The sequence below is a fragment of the Lolium perenne genome, chromosome 2 (genome assembly GCF_019359855.2).
Source record: "Lolium perenne isolate Kyuss_39 chromosome 2, Kyuss_2.0, whole genome shotgun sequence".
Lineage (NCBI taxonomy): Eukaryota > Viridiplantae > Streptophyta > Magnoliopsida > Poales > Poaceae > Lolium > Lolium perenne.
This window is the reverse complement of record NC_067245.2, coordinates 15917529-15936594: the sequence shown is the minus strand read 5'-3', so window position 1 is coordinate 15936594 and position 19066 is coordinate 15917529. Positions and strand designations below refer to the sequence as shown.

At 46.0% G+C, this 19066-nt stretch overlaps 1 protein-coding gene, 1 long non-coding RNA gene and 1 pseudogene across 5 annotated transcripts; 1 reads left to right on the top strand and 2 right to left on the bottom strand.

Annotated features, from left to right (window-relative positions):
* Positions 1-4605: 4605 nt before the first annotated feature.
* On the bottom strand, positions 4606-8708 carry LOC127331293 (uncharacterized). Of its 4 annotated transcripts, none has more exons than XR_011751397.1 (4): positions 8526-8708; positions 6607-8263; positions 5479-6502; positions 4606-4939 (listed from the first exon to the last, which is right to left on the bottom strand). It is a non-coding gene; the product is annotated as an uncharacterized lncRNA (long non-coding RNA). The 4 variants fall into 4 exon arrangements; XR_011751396.1 differs by lacking the exon at positions 4606-4939 and having other exon boundaries at positions 5312-5558; positions 5641-6502; XR_011751398.1 differs by lacking the exon at positions 4606-4939 and having other exon boundaries at positions 5312-5798; positions 6279-6502.
* Positions 8709-8759: 51 nt separating this feature from the next.
* On the bottom strand, positions 8760-9727 carry LOC127328240 (THO complex subunit 4A-like; annotated as a pseudogene).
* A 7808-nt stretch (positions 9728-17535) lies between these two features.
* Positions 17536-19066, top strand: LOC127328239 (F-box/LRR-repeat protein At4g14103-like). Its single transcript, XM_051354854.1, has 2 exons — positions 17536-18299; positions 18394-19066. The coding sequence occupies exons 1-2, from the start codon at positions 17536-17538 to the stop codon at positions 19064-19066; spliced, it is 1437 nt and encodes a 478-aa protein (XP_051210814.1).

Here is a 19066-nt window from a genome sequence, read left to right as displayed (position 1 = left end):
GCTCAAGATCAAGCTCCGGATTATGTGCTAAGCACATAGTTAAGGTCATTGCAGCTGCGCCTCAGGCTGATGATGCTTGTAGATCCGTCACCAGCTCCGGAAGAACGTCCATTTTTTCAACAAGTTTGTGAACGTTGCAAGTGCGACTCCTCTTGATGGATAAGTTGTAGCATATCTTGCGGGAGGCGGAGATGAGATCTTTGCAATCATCGCCTGCAAGTTGAAGAAGGTCGTCTCGTGGGAACAAATTCCGACGCTTTTCCGGATACCCAAGCGGCTCTGCATAAGATAATCAGGATATAAGCATGCGATTTGAGCACAAAGAAAAAACAAAAGTCGGAGCAAACATCTAGACAAGGTTTCAGCATAGTACCCAAGATGTTCTCGTTGAGCAAGTCCCAGTGATGTTCCGCGGTCTCCATATATTTCCGGAGTCCATTGAGCTCTTTCTGCTACCTCCTGATGGTCTCGCTGTCAGCATTTCTTTTCAATATAAATTCGCCCGTTTCCCTGATGTGCTCGGAGTTTTTCTCCGCCAGCTGTTTCTCGGCCTGCTCCCTCTTCAGTTCCGCCTCCTTTAATTTCGTTTCCAATTCTTGGTACGAGGAGCGTAGGTTCTCAAGCTCCGACGAGGCTGTAGCAAGGGAAGAGGATGCGCCTATAATAACATAAGTTAAAAACAAGTTCAAAGTCGGAATATGACTAATGACGAAAAAGACGGAAACCAACCTTGGGCGTCCGCCAGTTGTTTGTTCAGTTCCGCATTCGCATCTTTCAGAGTTCGGATATTTTCCGCCTGATTCAGAGTAACGCGGCGCTGAAGGGCAATGTTCTTGTGCAGCTCATAATGCAGCGCCTGCTGTTCCTGAAAAACATAGACAGGGCAGGAGTAAAAATTCGGCCTGTAACAGTGGTTTCCTTCAAAGCATTATTGCCGGAATCTTTCCGCCATAATGCTTGGGGGCTACTGATCCAATTTACAAACTTTCCCGGAAGTAATCTTTCTCTAAGCATCTAAGCGCTAACTATTATTTGAGTTTCCGCCTACATGCTTGGGGGCTACTGGGGAGTACCTTTTGCTTGCAGATGAGTTTGTCGAAGAACTGGCCGACATTCTTCTTAAAGTCCTGGATTTCCGATGTCGCGGTATCAGGCTTCCCCCAGGCGTTGTTCAGCATGGCGTTGAGCAAGTCTTGTTCAAGCTCCCATTTCTCCGCCTCGGTTAACTTGTTGAAAAACTTGGTAGCATATGCCTTGGGGGTGGAAGTGGTGTCAGCCGGATCTCCAAAGTTTTTCGGAAAAACGACGATGTCGCCAGCGCCGTCTCCGGCCTTCTCAGAAGAAGTGACTTCAGCCTCTCCTTGGCCTTGTTCTTCTGCGTCTTCTTGGGCAGGGCCTTTGGCCTTAGGATCTTCTCCGCCCACTTTCTCGCTGCTAACCGGAATTATTTCTGGTGGAGTGTTTGCGGCAGGAGGGGGAGATTGATCAGCCTGAGGGGGAGATGGCCGAGGAGTAGGGTGGGAGGTACTTGGCGGAGCTGGAGTAGTAGGACCAACAGCCGGAGACTTTTTCATGTATTTAGTGATAGGCTCTTGGCTGATGGTCCGCGTGGCGGTGGTACTCGGATTCCTGCAAACAAGTGAAAGGGATTGAATAAGAAATAATTTCGCCAAGATAGAGGTGCACCATATTCGGAAACTTACGGGGCGCCGGGGATGATGGGGCGCGTGCGTGCACGTTCCGCTTTCCTCGAGTCTAGCGGAGGTGGCTTTACGGTCTTGGGCTTCTTGGCGGAGGCCTCGCCGCTAGCTCCGGCTTCTGAGCCGGAAGCTTTGGCGCGGGGACGCTTCAAAGGTCGAGGGGCTGCCTTGCGGGGTGCCTGTTCCTCTTCCTCCTCTTCGTCTTCCGGAACCTCCTCCGCCGCGTCGCCGCTGACAGGGACACGAAGAATGGTGCGGAAGTTTTCCTCCGCCAAAGTGTTGAGCTGGGAGGAATATGAATAAAAGTCAGAGTTAACATCCAAAAACTTGTGAAGTTTGAAGCAACGAAAAGAATAAAGCTTACCGGAGGACACTGGTCGTTTGTGTAGATATCCTTGATCAGTTCCGGGACCTGTTGGCCCCTAGGAATCTTCACCAACGTCTTGAACCTTCTCTTGAGGGAGTCGGCCGGAAGATCGTGGCGAGTTACTCGGAGGAGATCGTCCGTCCCAGTATAAGCGCACATCAGGCGTGCGTTGTAGCGCAGGGGCTGGATTCTCCGGGAAAACCAGCTGAGGGTAAGCTGAGCTCCGGTTAGTCCGTCATGGACTAGCCAGGAGATTCTCCGCGCTGCCTTCTCCAAGATAGGGGTTTGGGCGAGTGAAGGAACAAAGCTCCAGCTTGCGAGCTCTTCCGGAGGCTCGTTGATGAACTTGGGCAAGCCATCGTGGATATCCGGAACTGAGGCGTTCTTTTCATAGAACCATCCGGCGTTCCAGTACCGGACGGATTCGTGCGAGTCGTGGGGAGGATACATGCGGCTAGGTCGGAGCATGAACGTCATACTCCCACAGTTCACCATTGCTTTATCTTTCGTTTCCTTCTTCACCCGGAAGAAGAACTGCCATAATTTGACATCTGGTCGGATCCCAAGGTGCCCTTCGCAAAGAGTGACGAAGTTGGAAAGGAGGAGGTACAAGTTTGGGCAGATGTTGTGGGGCTGGAGCCCGTATGTGTTGAGGATGGAGAGGAAAAACTCCGAGCAGGGGAGTGATAATCCACGTTCCACCCAAGCCTTAGTCATGACGATTTCTCCGGCTTCGGGTTTGGGGACGATGGAGTCGCGTGTGAAGCTCCAGTGAGTGGAGATCATACCCTCGTTTTGGAGCTCTCTAAGCTCCACATCAGTAGTTTCGCAGGGCCACCACTGACCCCGCTCTCCTTCGCGGATCCGGGCCTTGGACGCCCTCTTGTTTTCCGCCTCCTGTACTTTGGCTGCCATCCTAGCTTGTCCCTCGAGTTCTTCTTGAAGCTCTTTGAGGGAAGGGATCCGGCCTGGAGCGGTGCTGGAAGATGCGGAAAATGGTTGAGCTAACCTAATGTCGGAAACATATGGTGGCAGGTATGCTATAGGATCCGGACATATTGGTTCTAATGGATGGGGATCCGGGCTACTCGGAGAGCTACCAGTACAGTGCGATGAATCAAGTGGCATGCTTCCGGTTGCGCCCATGCAAATTATTTGAGTACCCGGATCTACACTACGTTTGTCTTCTACAAGGCCGGCGCACGTACCGTTAATGGCGCGGTGGCTCGACGGAGCTCCGGTGAAGACGATGGTCGCCGGACTTGAAGGAAGTCACCTCGCGTGACCACGAATCGGCGGCGGGAGGGATTTCCCGTTCAACCGAAGGGGTCTTGGCGCGAGGGAAGGCTTGGACTGGCGGCGCGCGGAGTTCACCGTGGCGAAGTTCGCCGGAGTCAAGATCCGTCGGGCGGCGCGGCGCGAGGAGGAAGATGAAGTGGTGAGGAGAGGTGAAAGAATGAGGAATTACCGAGCCGCGGGGTATTTATAGGCTACACACGGAGATTCGGGATTCGGATCCGACGGTGGAAACGGAACGGTCACACCGTTGGATGGACGACACGTGTTTTAGGTCAAGTGCGGTAAAACGACGTGGAGGTAACTTAACCATGCACTCCCGAAAATTCCGGCTAAAGATTTGCATCTGCGAAAATTTAGCGCGGGAAATAAGGAGGTTGTGCGCGGGAAAAGCGGAGTCTCCGTTGTTATACGTGATCTGAAGATGAAGGACTTCCGAGTGAATGAACCCGGAATCAAGTAAAAGTTTTGAAGCTCTTCAAGATTCTCTTCGGATCCGAGCTGAATGAAGTCGGAGGAATGATGAATCTCGGAGAACTTCAGGGGCTACTGTTGTGGGTATACTTTATGGGTATATCAACGGCATGGCCTAGATCCGGCAAGCCCGGGTGGCCCATAGTTGGTGGTGAGGCATGTGGCCCATCGGGCGGCCCAGTTGCTGTAGATCATGAAGGATGAAGTCCAGCCCAGGAACAGGAAGCCGGATCTCAACCGACCTACGAAGGAGGCCGGATCCGTGGAGGCCCATGAAGTATCCGGATCCAGTACGGCCTAGAAGGAAGGCGGATCCTTGACGTACACGGCAAGACATTGTACCGTAGTTAGGCAACTTGTTTTCCGGCTAGGACTCTCCGTGTAAACCCTAGATCCGTGCGCCTATATAAGCCGGATCCCGGGAGCCCTAGAGGCACAACCACAACTCATTGTAACAACGCGAAAGCGCCCAGATAATTCCAGACAAGCAGCAGTAGGCCCTGTCATCGTGCAGGTGTTCCGAAGCTGGGTAAATCGCGTACCACCGTCCCGAGAGCACTCCGCCCTATGGCCCCTACTTCTTCTCCCCCTCGTGAGGATCCCTCCTCCGAGGTACCGTCGATTAGGCAACAACAACAGACCTCCCAGGCTATCCCCTGAGAGAACTTCTGCAGTGCACCACCCTTCCACCCACATTGACGCTTCTTCGCCCTCTACCTTCCTCCATCGCATAGGGTCGACCGCTTTTCTTGCTCGCCGGCACCTCCCTCCCCTTCCTGTAATTCCACAAGGGGGGCTAGTTTATAATTGGTGCATAGTATTCATGTGAGGACACATAAAACAGGAAATATAATTTAAGCAAATACAGAAGAGAAAAAGAATAGATTGGATCATCCACCGTTTATCAGCATTGATGCAATGGTACCTACTCAGTCAAGAGAACTCATAATCCATAATGCAATAGGCCCCAAGAAGAGCACTGATAAGGCTAACAAAAACCTGTAATTAACTTGCATGGTAAAAACTCAAACTTCACCTCTTTTTGTTCAAATATCTTATAGTCATAGCACCATGAGGGCATCAAACCTCAAATAGAAGTATTCTGCAGAAGTACAATAAATATTACTCACAGACTCTTGATGGGTTCTAGGATTCTTTTTGCAAACGAACATATTTTTTTAATATAATGAGCAGTGTGTGCACCCAAGAAAAGAAATATTATTTGAAACAAACAGAAGGAAAACTGTAGCAATGATTAGGTTTTATATTCTTGTAGTGTATTCTTTATCCTCTAATATAATGGGGCAGATATAGTGCTCTTGCATGCATCTTTTGACTCCATTGTAATCCATAGGAATTGCGTGTATGAGTTACTACTATGCACGTTGATCCGTAGATAATTCTTATTGATCAGCACCTCTTGGAAAATGCATATGGTGCAAAGAAATCATGTGGGATATCAGGTTAGACATCGTCACAAACCTTCAATTATACTATTCCTGTCGATTCAGATCGTGAATAAAAGGGTCTACATGACAAAGTAGCAATATAAACTCTCAAACAGGCCACAATACAACGGAAATTTGCCCTAAATAAATCTCAAAAATGCTGCAACATGCAAACCAATGGGAATCCCCTCACTTGTGAGCACTACTGTGTGTTGTTGCTACGACGTCTCCTTACTGCTGCAGCGTAGCTAGCCAGCTTATGCACTCCTTGATCTGCACCAACAAATCAAAGAACTCGATCCCAGGTTCATTTTTATATATAACTCTAGGATCCCAAAGGAGACGAATGCCGCACCATTATTTGCCAGCGTCAAGGCGTCCTCCACCAAGCCTCTTCACTCCTCCCGGGCGCAGACGATTTCGGCGATGCCGGTGGTTCCACCTGATCAGGGGTATGGTTCAGATTGGTCAAATCGCGCGCGATGTTCCAAAATGATCTCTGGCTTATGTTGTCTGTTAAGAAGCAACTGCTTTTAATATCGAAAACCTTGATTACACATATGTTGTAGCTCTTCATAAGGATATGCTAGTGTCAGGTCATATTGAACTATATTGAAATGATGCAATACACCAAAGCTTCTAATAACATTCAAGCTATAGCCTGACAATAAAGGGAAGGTCCCATGTCAATGACGCTTTGTTTGTGATCATGATACAAATTACACAAGTACTTGGGTGGTTAGAACTTAATTGGAATCTGTAGCTAGTTTGAAGGGTGGGCTTTTCCGATTTTGTTGGTGCTAAACTATTTGTAGAGGATTGGAGAACCTGAGTTGTATTTGAACTAATTTACTCCTAATCTGAAACTATCAAAAATAAAGAAACCATGCTAACCAATTATGTCTACTCGATGAACATCAAATTACTTTGAAACATCATTGAATTATTCATGCCAAATTACTTTGGCATCTACAATAAAGAATCTGTACACACCTGCAAGTGGCATGCTAATCTGTTCACCTTTTGTAACTGACCATACCCAAGTCAATTTAATTTATCTGTCGGACTACAATGAACACTGAACCAAATGAAATAATATACCTGGGATGGGCTTGCAGACTTCATGGTCCTCGTGTAGGAGCTGGCAACGCTTCTGGTTTGCTCGTTGGTTTGGAGGTGTTGAGGTACATCGTGCTCACCTAATAACCAATTGTCTTCTGGTGAAAAGATAATATAATTAGTCTAAATTATGGAAGTATGTCAACAAAATGGCAACATGTCCAGAGATAACTGAAAACTAAGCTGCAATACTTCATTTTACCCACAACATCCAAGAAGTAGCCAGTAGATGCACTTCTCTACAAACTGAACAATTAGAACATGAGGAGGGAAACCATTTATCTAAACCTGCAAAAACTCGACAGACTTCATCTGATAAGTACATAAGTGGAATTGTGGAAACCAACAACTTTGAGCTGTAAAACTCCTAGCATTTCATTAACATTTAAAACCTTTTATGCTCAAGCTGGGGCCCACAAACACTAATATTTAATTTTAGGTCATATTTAATTTCCGTCAACACTCCAGCCCGTGAGTCTCACCTCAAACCGGACAGAGCACCATCGCGAACTGCACAAGAACAGTTTCTAGACCAGGAAGGTGAGCTCCTCCGAAGAATAAAGTTGCAAACATTGTGGGAAACAAAATAAGTTATTCAACTGATTTGATTATTATAGATGAGAAATTAGGTATTTCTAATTCCTCTTATCAAGCTGTTATTCTAGAGGCTCTTATGAGTACCAAAATCCTTGCACATTTCATGTATTTACAGTTTTACTAAATTTTGATGAAATTAGATACTATGCTTTCTACTAAGAAGAAAATAATGGATACCACAAATGTTGGTACATAAACAAGATCACTTTTGAGTTCACAGATAATCGCATTCACATAATCCTATCAAGATCCGAAGTTTTCATTTTTGTAATCAACACACCATTAACCTTTTACAAAGAGGTTTCACCTACAGGAAGATGGAGGGCTTCTAGGCACTCTATACTCAAAGTCTACCTTTTACAAAGACCTTTCACCAAACAAGTGAATTCCTTTTACAATCTCATCACTGTCACTGGTTAAGGGGGTAATCCCAGTAGCCTAATAGGCACCAAAAAAATACATTTTTTAATATATATACCCAGCATTCAGAGCTTTTGAATCAAAGAGTGTGTAAGATACAAATTACATCCATCCGTTTACTACTTCATTCGTCCTAGATCATCCATAGTTCCATACCCCGCGATTCACAGTTTCAGAATCAAAGTCCGTTCGCACAACTTTGAAAGCCAATAGAATCCTACCGATCCTACTATTGCAATAAAAAGAATTAAATAATAGAGAAACAATGGAGAATTTTGCCTTATCTGGAGAGGATGAATCCCTCTGGATGGAGTTGCAGAGACAGGAGAGCAGGGGTTCCGGCCGCAAGTGCTCGTCGCTGTCAGAGCTCCTCCGGAGGTTCGCTTCGCCGCACATCGATCTAGAGGATGTGTGTGTCGCCGTGGGTCGATGTAGAGGCGCCGGTCGTGCGAGATGGAGGACGAACCCATCGTAGGTGGAATCGGCAGCGATAAGCGAGCGGCGTACAATAAGGAGGCATTGTTGAAGGAAGCGGCGGCCGAGCCAAACCCTAGGAAACGGCGATGCTGGTTCGCGAGAGAGGTTTGCATCTGTCACTACCAAAAGAACAATACATGAAAGGCAGTGCAAGAGCGATCTACCTGGTTTGCATCGCAGCCGAGTGGTACATGTCCAAGTCAGCGTCGAGGTTTGCAGCAGAAACCTCCACATTGCCATGCCCTCCCCTCCCTCGCCCACGGCTAGCACCACGCCCTCGGCCACCATCACGCCCTCGGCCACGACCACTGAACCCAGCTCCGCCCCGAGACCATCCTCGGCCGCCAGCACCCCTCCCAGGTCCACTGCAAAATATTAAGTACTGGATTTGTCACTTGCTCATAATATTCAGAGTAATACACATTTGAAATTGTTAATTTACAAGACAATGCAGTTTCAGTAAAACGATAACAGCTTTGATTTCATTTCCCCTCACATTTGCCAAGCATGATTGCGTCACAGGGGAGCTAACTTAGATCTCCTGTGCTTTGCTTTCTTTCTTTTTGCCGTGCTATGATCCTATAAATATATAGTTCATAAATAGTGCCTCTGGTAGATGCAACTAACCATCTGACCATCTGGGAGGAAAACTGAAGTTTCCAGGTAGCGGAGGTCAAGCAAAAGAGAAAATAGCAGATGATGGTGCCTCAATGTTTATCCCAATGACCTCAATTTTCATAGGTTTGCCATCAAGTTGCACGTTGTTGTACTTCTTAAGAGCAGCTAAAGCTTCTGCTTTTGTCGAAAAGACAGCCTTCCCTGCCAAAATGGAGTCCCGGTAATGAGTTGAACTATGAACATTCAAACAAAATGGAAGGTCTGTGAAAGGCAGGGATTGAAACCGAAAAAGAAAGTGTGGGGGGAGCGCAAACCTTTGATCTTCCACTTTTGTCGTAATTAATGGAGTAACGCTTAATCTCGCCCATCTCGGAATATAGATCCTGAGCAAAGTATTTAGGGTAACTTTAGGACCAGGAGACGATGAACATAGATAAGTAAGGAGGGGTTGCTTAAACCTGGAAATAACAGCTAAGTAAAGCAAGATGAAGAAAGTAAAATTCCTTTCCATGGGCAATAACCAATCCATGATTGTATGGGTGATGAATGCAAGACATATAAAAGTGAGCACTTTAGTTGATTAGGAAGAAGCGGCAGATGATGAATTACAGAAATATCTTAATATACAATCATCGCGAGTTTGTTAAGGAGGGGGTAACAAGGAAAATGCGCTAGCGACCTTGATGTCCTCGTTGGAGACGTTGTAGTCGAGGTTGGAGATGTAGAGCTTGGTGGGCGTGATGTCCAAGCCAGTGGACGGCGCCGTGACCATGGCCGTCGGCTGGGCAACGTACCCGAAAGCCGGGGGCACCTGAGCGAGAAAAAAAAGAGCAAGATTGGAGTGAGCTCGAGACTGGCAGGGTACTGTGCTGTGCTGCCGCGGGATTTACTTAATCAATCAAGAGCAGGAGGATGAGAATGAGACCTGCTGCGGCTGGAAGTTGAGCTGGTGGTAGGGTGCCGCGGCTGAGCGGTTGGCGGCGCGGCTGTGGAAGCGGCGGCGCGCGGGCGCGGGTCCTCCCGCGGCGGAGGCTGGGTTGCGGCGTCCGCGGCCGCGGCTGTGCGAGGGCTTGTTCTTTGGTGATGAGATCGTCCAGCGACATGTCCATGGCGTCCGCCATGCTCCCAACCCACGGGATTTGCTCCGGGGCGACGGCGGCGGCAGGGTAGAGGAGGCGAAGGTTGGGGAGGACTTGGGTGGATTTGTTGGGCTTGGCCCATTTGGGCGCTAGCGACCGTCCCAGGTAGGCGCGTGCGGAACGGGACTACGACGACGAAAAGATTCGACGTATTGCGGATTGGGAACATCTTCCTTCTTTTTAAGTAGTGTAGAAAGCTTGCAACAAAATCAAGACTGCTATACCACCATTTTGAAACAAAAAAAAAATCTAACTAGAGTTGGATTCACGAAAAAAAAATGGGCACCAATAAACCCGTGGAAATGTAGGGAACGACCCGTGGGAATTTCCCACGTGGCAAGCTTAAAATATCAAAACTACCATCCCTCGGTATCGTCCGAGTATAGAAGTCCATGCGCGCGTCACATCTTGTCTGTCATGGGGCACTGTGCATGATCATGGCGCATGCCGCCCCATACATGATGATGGCTCAGACGGTGGAGGCGACGCATGCCTACGAGGGCACGGTGGCTCTATGCCATGTAGCCCTCAAAGCTCTGTCCCTGTCAGTGATGACTAGGAGACAAGACAGGGTGGTTGGCAGGCCCGACAACGTCTCGGGAAGGTGCGGAAGAGCCATACAAAGGCTTTCCCAGCATACCATTAGGGTTTCCTGTGTATCGTATGGGCCATTTATAAGACCTAATAGCACTACCTTTCAGGGGGATCTCACTGGGAACCATGTAACAACATGCATATATAGTATTATACTAGATTTAGATGTGCGCCTTGGCGCACGATCCCGTGAACTTTACGGCGATTTACATTTTGTATAGCAACAATAAAAAAATAAGGTGAGAAATGATAATTTATTTCTTAGAGTTTAAATAACAAAATCAATAGTGCGATATTAGATAGAATACACAAAACCATGAACAGAGTGGCAAACGCTTATATACAATTAGAGAAATAGGAAAACATATTATGGCAACACATCTACATAAGGTGTTTAAGCCAAGGACATGGTATAAAACGCGGCATCCGTCAGTGATAGACAAAGCTCGCTAATTGGTTCAAACTTATTGTAACCTGCAAATATACGTGGAATGAAATAGAAAAATCATTCAACAACTCAAGTCTTTCAAAATACCAATGTACATCTACAGAAAAAAAATTGTATTATAAAGAGAGAAATGAATACAGCTGCCTAAAATGTAAGAGACTCCCATACATGTAAAACAATTTAATTGTCCATGCTACAATACTTTAAATGTCCATGCAGTTGAATTTTGGTTAGGTCCCGAGAACTAAAGGATGTTGGCCAGATTGAACCATCTTTTCATCAAGAATTTAAACATAAAAAAAAATGCATGGAGAATCTCTCCAAGCAGAGAAAAGGTTCACAGTTGTACTGCTAACTTAATATATTACCAACGGCACATAAAAAGGAGAAAAGGAAGCAACACATATATCGACTTGTACTGCTAACTTAATATATTTTAATTCAACCTATGCTAGCAATTTTAAGAACTAATAATAATTTGTCTATCAATATAAAATTCACAATAACAAAATCTCAGGTATAGGAAAACAAGAGATGCAATCTGCTGCTCAGGAATGGGGAAATCATGCAGATTATGACAAAAGAGTGAAGCATCTGTAAGTGGTGGAGGATCATTTGTGCTAGAAAAAATGCAGCAAATAAAATAAAATCGTCTTGGTAGTAGGTCTGAATTCAAACTTTCAGAGGTGCCAAGCTTAAATATTATGTCCTTGGTTAATACATGCACCTACGACAATACTTTTCCTAGTAAGCAATCAATGAACTGTGAATACATCAAGGGAAAACATCAGAAATATATGGATAAATAGAGAGAAAAGAGAACATCCAGTACATGTGTTTTATCAAATAGCCAGTGGGCATTGAACTTGTCCCTCTAGCCTTGGTCGCATTTCATCGAATAAAGGAACTGAATTTTTTCTGCGAGGGAAATAACCCTCAACATCCATAATAATATAATTTAGTTATTTTAGGAATAAGCTCCTCGTAATTATTTCATCAAAATAGAATGCACAACTTAACAGAACAGGATCATCTCTCTTTCTAATGCCAGTCAATAATCTCACCTTTGAATATAAAGTGGTATATCTGTTCTACATGTACTCAAAACACAAACTGTACACTAGATGGATTTTCACATGCATAACGGAATTTATTGCATGTATAAGCTTGTTTACCTAGCACATATCACTGATACATCTTCGCCGACAAATATACAACAATTCCCTTTTTTCCTAGCTGGGCGATCAAAATCTGGGCCTATACAGTATTATTCATGATCTAAATTGTGTCATTGCTCAGATACACCAACCACACTTTATTCATCTCCTTAAATTCTCACATGAACATGACAATATATACCTACTGCCACAATGTGATGTCTGTAAAACTGGAATTCTGTTAATGTGCCTAAAATATTAGAAGAGCGGTAACATACGACCATGGACACCGAATAAAGCCAAACCAAGATGAAGTTAGTTGGATTTTTAGAGAAACAGAGAGGGGAGAATCCGGTATACCTAGCATTGCATCATTTGTGCATTTACCTATGTGGTTGCAGTAGAAAAGTTCAGTGCAAACTACCACCAATTATAAAGTTCACCAAGAAAACATTAATAAGAGAAATGGAACAACTGTTTGAGGAATCTTCTTTGCACAGATTTTTAAAAAAACTTGAACGCATGTCACTCATTTAGACATAGGATTTACATACATGTTTATCCTCCACTACGACATGCACAAACTATCACAAAGCCTATAGCTCTAAGCATGTAAGTACAGTGCATATGCACTATGGCACGGTAAATACAAAATAGCATACATATATACCATTAGGAAGACATAGTCAAACCAGCTGTCAGGTACAGTACGACCTCAAGATGCAGTAGTGTGACCATCAGTGTGACATCGGCGTCACTCCAGTCCTGGATTAAATGAAGTGTATTTCCTTCATTTAGAGGCGAAATATATTAACATATACAGAGCTAAATACCAAAATCAGAAGGAAAACATAAAAGCATACTCTTGAGTTAGAAAAAAGGAACACAAAGAAATGCTAGACTTTGAGAAGAAAATAAATCAATGTATTCTCTTTCTATTCACAAGTGAAATATATTTATTAAAAATTAACATCACGTGGGGGCCTAAGATAGGCAATCGCATCCGAGGCAAATTTTCTTTAAAGAGAACTGGCTGAATACTGCTTAATGATATCCAGAGCCAGCAATCATAATGCCAAGCATAAACAGTTATCTGTTTCAGTTAACCAGAAACATAGAAGTTCAGTCAAGGAAATGAAGACCCAAAAGTCAACCTGCAATTATTCAACTGCTTCGTGTCTCAGATAAAACAGGCAACACCCTCTGATACTCTGGTTAAAATTTACATGACGTCTATCATACTTATTTTATAGTACTATTTCTTGTAGTCCTAGTTCTTCTAAAGTAGTGGCGCAAAAACTTAGTTGTACAGGACTAATTATGTCCGAAACATATAGATAGTTAATAACCTTAATTACGTGGGCTTGTTCGGCAATCAGAAGGACATGTATAGAAGAAGATTGATGCTATGATCAGACAAACCTCAGTTAGTGACACCGGCTGCAGATACAACCTGAAACTCGAGTTGAAAAAAATGAAATTGTATCCTTGTTTCCGTATCTATGTATCTATCAAAATAATTAGGAGGTTATGAAATATTATATGCAAACAAATGAGATATGCCAAAAAGTCCATTGAATGATTAACAAAAGCTCATTTTTACGAAATCAGGGCATCTGATTCAACGATAAGGGAGTTCATGGGATTCGGAAGGTGGATTAACTGGTCTAGATAACAAAGTGGAACCGAGCAAGGTGGCAAATTTTCCGAGGTGAGGTATACAATCTAATTGAACATGTATGGTGCAGTCGAAGAGCTTTTAGAGCTGATAAAATGTTCTTCTTTTATGCAAGGATAAATGGGGAAAGAAATCAAGTAAATTAATCATTTTTTCTGGACTAAAAAAAATAAAAGATTGCACAAATAAATGCTTCAAGCCTAAGCAAGATAAAATGATGTATCTATCTATATGGAGTTTTTCAGAAATAAACGGTTCATCCAATAGCATTTTTTCAGTGTTGCTTGTAAACCATGATAATTTGGAACTTTTCCACTCCAAGTTCTGATTTTTTTTCTTACATGTTTTACATTTTGGTTCTTCATTAACTAACTCTGAATCTTAAAGCAAGCTGATTTAAATGGTTGCTAAATATGCATTAGGATTCTCCCTTTTTTGGTGCAAATACATAATTGACTTCTAAATGTAATTCCTTTCTTATCTACAAATTCTTCCATGCCACCCACATGTCAAATATAACGAAGTGCAATTACCTCTGGGTTCGACATCCAGTTGAAAAAGATATTGAGTACAGTGCTGATTTATTCAAAATAATAGCAGTGTTGTAAAAGGAAAGACATTTAAGATAATGACACTTTAATATATTGTTCAAGGACATGTACACAAAGATAGTCTCTCCCGCAGTAGTTAGCTTCAAAAAAGGTGAAAGAACAAATAGGCAAATTAAGAACAAACATGTGTCTATCAGAAGGCAATACACATATTGTTCCGACTCCATATTTTCCAATAATAAATATTTCATGAGCACAACCAAGGGAAGAAATAGTAAGTATTTAGAAAACAAATGGTAAATGAAGTGCAACCAGTGAAGAAAGCAAAAAAGCAGCCAACCAACAAATAATAGAGGAGACTCATCAGAGCTGAACTTTATCCAAGTGTGCACCTAATTAACATGATACCTTTCATCAGAGGTGTAACCTCATGACATCCCATAGGGGTAAACTTCTCCAGTTGCAGCCTGTAAATATGGGAGAGTACAATAAGGTAAACAAGAAGCACTAGAACAAAAACAAATACAAATAACTCAAACTGATACCGATGTATAAGTTATATATAACCTGATAGGTTATGGTAGTTGTTGCATGAATGGAATCCCACCACTTGACCTTGGACTAAATCAATTTAAATGAATAGTGGTAGTATTATGCACTGCAGCGCTAACCTAAAATAAGACCAACAAATCAAAAGGTGCTAGCGATAGAGCCAAGTAATGGACATACAAACGATTTCCTAAATCATGAAATGGCCAGCCAGGAACTAACCAAATGGGAAAGGGCGTCTAGCTAGCGGCAGCACGACGGCGACTGGACACACTTGAAGGACACAACGATCGTGTAGAGCAGCATCGTAACATCACAACCTGATGACCTGGCAGTGGCAGCAAAGACCCGACCGTAGTGGCAGCGGAGATCACGAGTCAGCAAAGACACAGCCTAGCACATTCATAAAGTGCAGAATGCGTTGTATAGAGCTTGCTTGGATTTTCTTGTAACTACAGCTTGCTTATATTTTCCTAAAATAGGCAATACATTATTGGACAGGACTAGACGGCGGCGCCGCACAAGATCACATCCGTGCGACGGATTTCCCAACCCCACCACATAAGAAAATCGCAGCAAAAAGCTACTTCCCTGGTTCAACGGATTAGCCATGCGGCCCACTGTTTTAAGTATGACATAAACAACTCGAAAAATATGCATGCAGCCACACGTGGCATCTCATTTGATTTCTAAAACAAAAGGAAAATGATTCGTTACCCCCGGGGGATAAGGCTCTCCCAGCCCCCGGGTCCCCAGCCGCCGGATCAACCATTTTGATGGTTAGATTTGCATATAGCAAAAAAACACCTTCGGCAGCAAAAAATCACCTCCGGCAGCAAATGACTGAAGCAAAAAACGGTTCGTTCAGAAAAATAAAAATAAAAAGGCTAGACTCGCTGGAGACCTCCCCAGAGACCACGTAGCAAAAAAATGTGATAATATAGCAAAGATGAAAATCGTCAGAGACATCGCCGAAGACAACGTAGCAAACATATTATCACGATGTGATGCTATTTTTTTTGATATAATTGTTTTATTGTTTTGCTACTTTAATTTAAAAAATTTGCTACGAGCTCTCCGGCGAGATCTCCGGCGAGGTCTCCGGCGAGCTCAGCCTTTTTATTTGATTTCGTAACTGAACCGTTTTTTGCTACAATGTAGCAAAAACGGGCTATGTTTTTGCTGCCGGAAGGTATTTTTTCGCTACATTCAGTAGAAGCAGATCTGATCGTCCAATATAGCCGATCCGACGGCTGGCGACCTGGGGGCTGGGAAATCAGATCCCCGGGAGACGCCCAGCAGTTCCCAAAACAAAATACATTCACGGCACCTGGATCAACCAATTTGGCAATTAGGCAGGCAAAAAGTACACCATTTAAACTGGCAATTATGAACTTGGCAAAATAAGGAAAAATATGCACTATATTAGGCTCTTTAAAACTTGGCAGCTGCGCCTGATTAATAAGGAAACTAGGACCTAATTAATCTGTCAAATGGTAATATGGCAACTATAGATAATTAATCAGGAAATTACCAGTAATCAATCTCATAATTAGTGCTAATTAATCGGGAGATTAGTACCACTATTTAACCTGGTAATTGATAAATATGACAACTGAACCTAATTAATCCGGCAGTTAACTAGCAATTACGGGTATGGGTATGGGTGAAGTTTTATATCCGTGGGTACGGGTATGCTAGAAGTTTGTACCCGCTGTATTGATCTACCCTGCCATCCTTAACGAAGACATGCATGTCTAACGGCAAAAAGCTTTCTCCCGCGTGACCCCACCAAGCGAGACCACATACCGTTATTGACCGCCGCACTGCTCCACCATCACCCCGTCCCAAGGCGACACCTCAAGGAGGGAAAAACGACGGCAGCACATCACCCCAATCCAAGGGGTTTGGGTTTTCACCCGTGAGGGAGGGAGTGGGAGGAGAGGAACATATACCTCAACGTTGCTTCCAAGAAGGGGAATGGTGCACCGCGTCATTGACGTCGTGACCACCACTGCCAGTCAAGTGTTTTCCCCGGTCAGAGCCAACCCGCCACCACCATGACTCAAACGCCGGCGATCCCACCGGGATCGAGCAACATCGAGGCATGAACACCACAGAGAGGAACCACCATATTTAGACCTGAGGTAGAGGTACCTCTACAACACGACCAGCTGCCTCCGCCCCCATGCCACCCACGCGGCGGAGGGGGCGGCCCAAATCACTGGCGGTGCCGCCCTCACCACCCGTCGCCTCCATTGCGAGAGCTCAACCCGATGAGCGGGAGGAGTGAGGTCGCTGCCGCGCGCGGGCTTTGCCGGCAGGCTTCTCTCAGCGGCGACGAGGGAGAAAGGGACAACTGGGGAGGGATGGCTAGTTAGGGTTTCCGTCGCCGCCCTTATCGCCCTAAAGCGGAGCGACGCGGGGGGCGAGCAAAACGTTTTCGGAGGTTTTTCCTTCTCTCTCAAATCCATCCATCTTGTAGCTCATGGAGACCTTCCTGTAAACCTTCTATAGATAAGAGAAACAAAAAATATGGGCTGATCCGGTCACCCTTACAAATTCGCCGCGAGACATCACTACTTTCTTTTCTCCCACGCGACGATGCATCGAGGAGGACGCAAACGATAGCGTTTCCCTAAAATTGGCTGGTTCCAACTTCCATGATCCGGAGCAGGAGAAGTAGCTTCCTGAAACTCTTTCTAATCCGTGGGCCCATCATGCTTTCCAAAAGGTATAGGAATTCGATTAATCTCTTTTATTGAGGAATTCAATTAATCTGATCGAACCTATTTTGCCGGATTCTTTTTCGTTGAGACATCCAATCAGTTTTAGCCCTAAATTCATATCAAGCATCAGTTAAAGAAAACAAATTATACCAACCATCTGGTCAGTACACCGCCATGGATTCGTTGTCCGCCAAGAGGCGGCCCCGACGCGACCGCCTCAGCAACCTCCAGGACGACCTGCTCGGCCACGTCCTCTCTTTCCTCCCAACCGAAGAGGCCGGCCGCGCCGCCGTCCTGTCCCGCCGATGGCGCCGTGTCATCGCCGACGTCCACACCATATCTTTCCAAGAGGGACATATCGACAGGGTCACCGCTGCGCTCCTGGCCCGGAGACGCTGTAGCGGCGGGGAGACGCGGCTGCGCTGCCTCCGCGTGGCCTTGGGCCCGTACATGTCGTCGGACTCTTCTACTCTCCACCACTGGCTCTCCTACGCCCTCGACTATGGCGTCCAGGAGCTCCACCTCGTAACACGCAGGCAGGGTTCCTACGACATCTCCTGCTGCGTAACCGGTTGCCGTCGGGTCGACGACATCAAGCTCGGCTTCGCTCATGGCGGCTACGTCTACTCTGCAGAAGCTGACAAGTACAGCGAATCATTCGATCAGGATTGGGAAGACGACGATCCAATCGACCTTCCGGCAAAGAAGCTCTTTTCCTGCGCTACCCTGCGAGCGCTTCACCTCGTCTCCTGCTCCCTGCGCGGGCTGCCGTCCACCATCGATCTCCCGTCCCTGGAGACGCTGGCGCTGATCGATATCTCGCCCTTATCTTCCAGCGGGGAAGACATCCAGCGGCTCGTCTCCAGCTGCCCGCGCCTTGGCTGCCTGGCGCTCGAGGACTGCGAGATCACCGACATCACGGTGGCGCCAGAAGCCAGGTGCCTCAGGACATTCGCCATGCGTTGCTGCCACGATGTTCGCAGCGCCACCATCGACGCATCCGAGACACTACGGTCTTTATTTCGACTACAGAGGCGAGGTCCCCGTCGAGCCGTGTTTCACGTTCGTGGGCGGCGGTGCGCTAACAGCCATCGCTTCGGCAAAGATCAACGTCTGCAGCACCGGCATCTGGCCCAACGGGAAGATCGACTTCGGGAGGCTCAAAGAGGAGCTCCTGCTCCCGTTCGTGAGCGCCGCGCACCTCCACCTCGGCTGGGTCGACCGATCCGACGCCCTCGCCGGCGGCGACGATTTCTTTGCCGAATTCCCCCTGTTCAACAACCTCACGAGGCTCGAGCTCGGGAGCCGTCTGATGGATCCGCGGGTCGTAGCAGCGGTGACAGGGATCCTGCGGCAGACGCCGAACCTCACTGTTCTGTCGCTCCAGATCGGCAAGCACGGCAGCAGTGGCTCACCTGAGTGGGGCACCGGCGATCATCTGTACCAATGGAGCTTCGCCGTGGACGTGCCGGATGTGCAGGCGGCGCAGTGCCTGCGGGAGCGGGTCAAGGAGGTGAGCGTGGAGCAGTACGAGGGGGCCAACGTGCAGAGGATGCTGCTCAAGTCCTTGCTCCGCGGCGCCCTGGTGCTCCAGTCGCTACGTGTCGTCTTCGCCAACGGAAGAAACTCCGCGCTGGACGAGTTGGCGAATGAAATCAGAAGCTGGTCAGCGAATCCTACTACTACAAGAATGGCATTTTGTTAA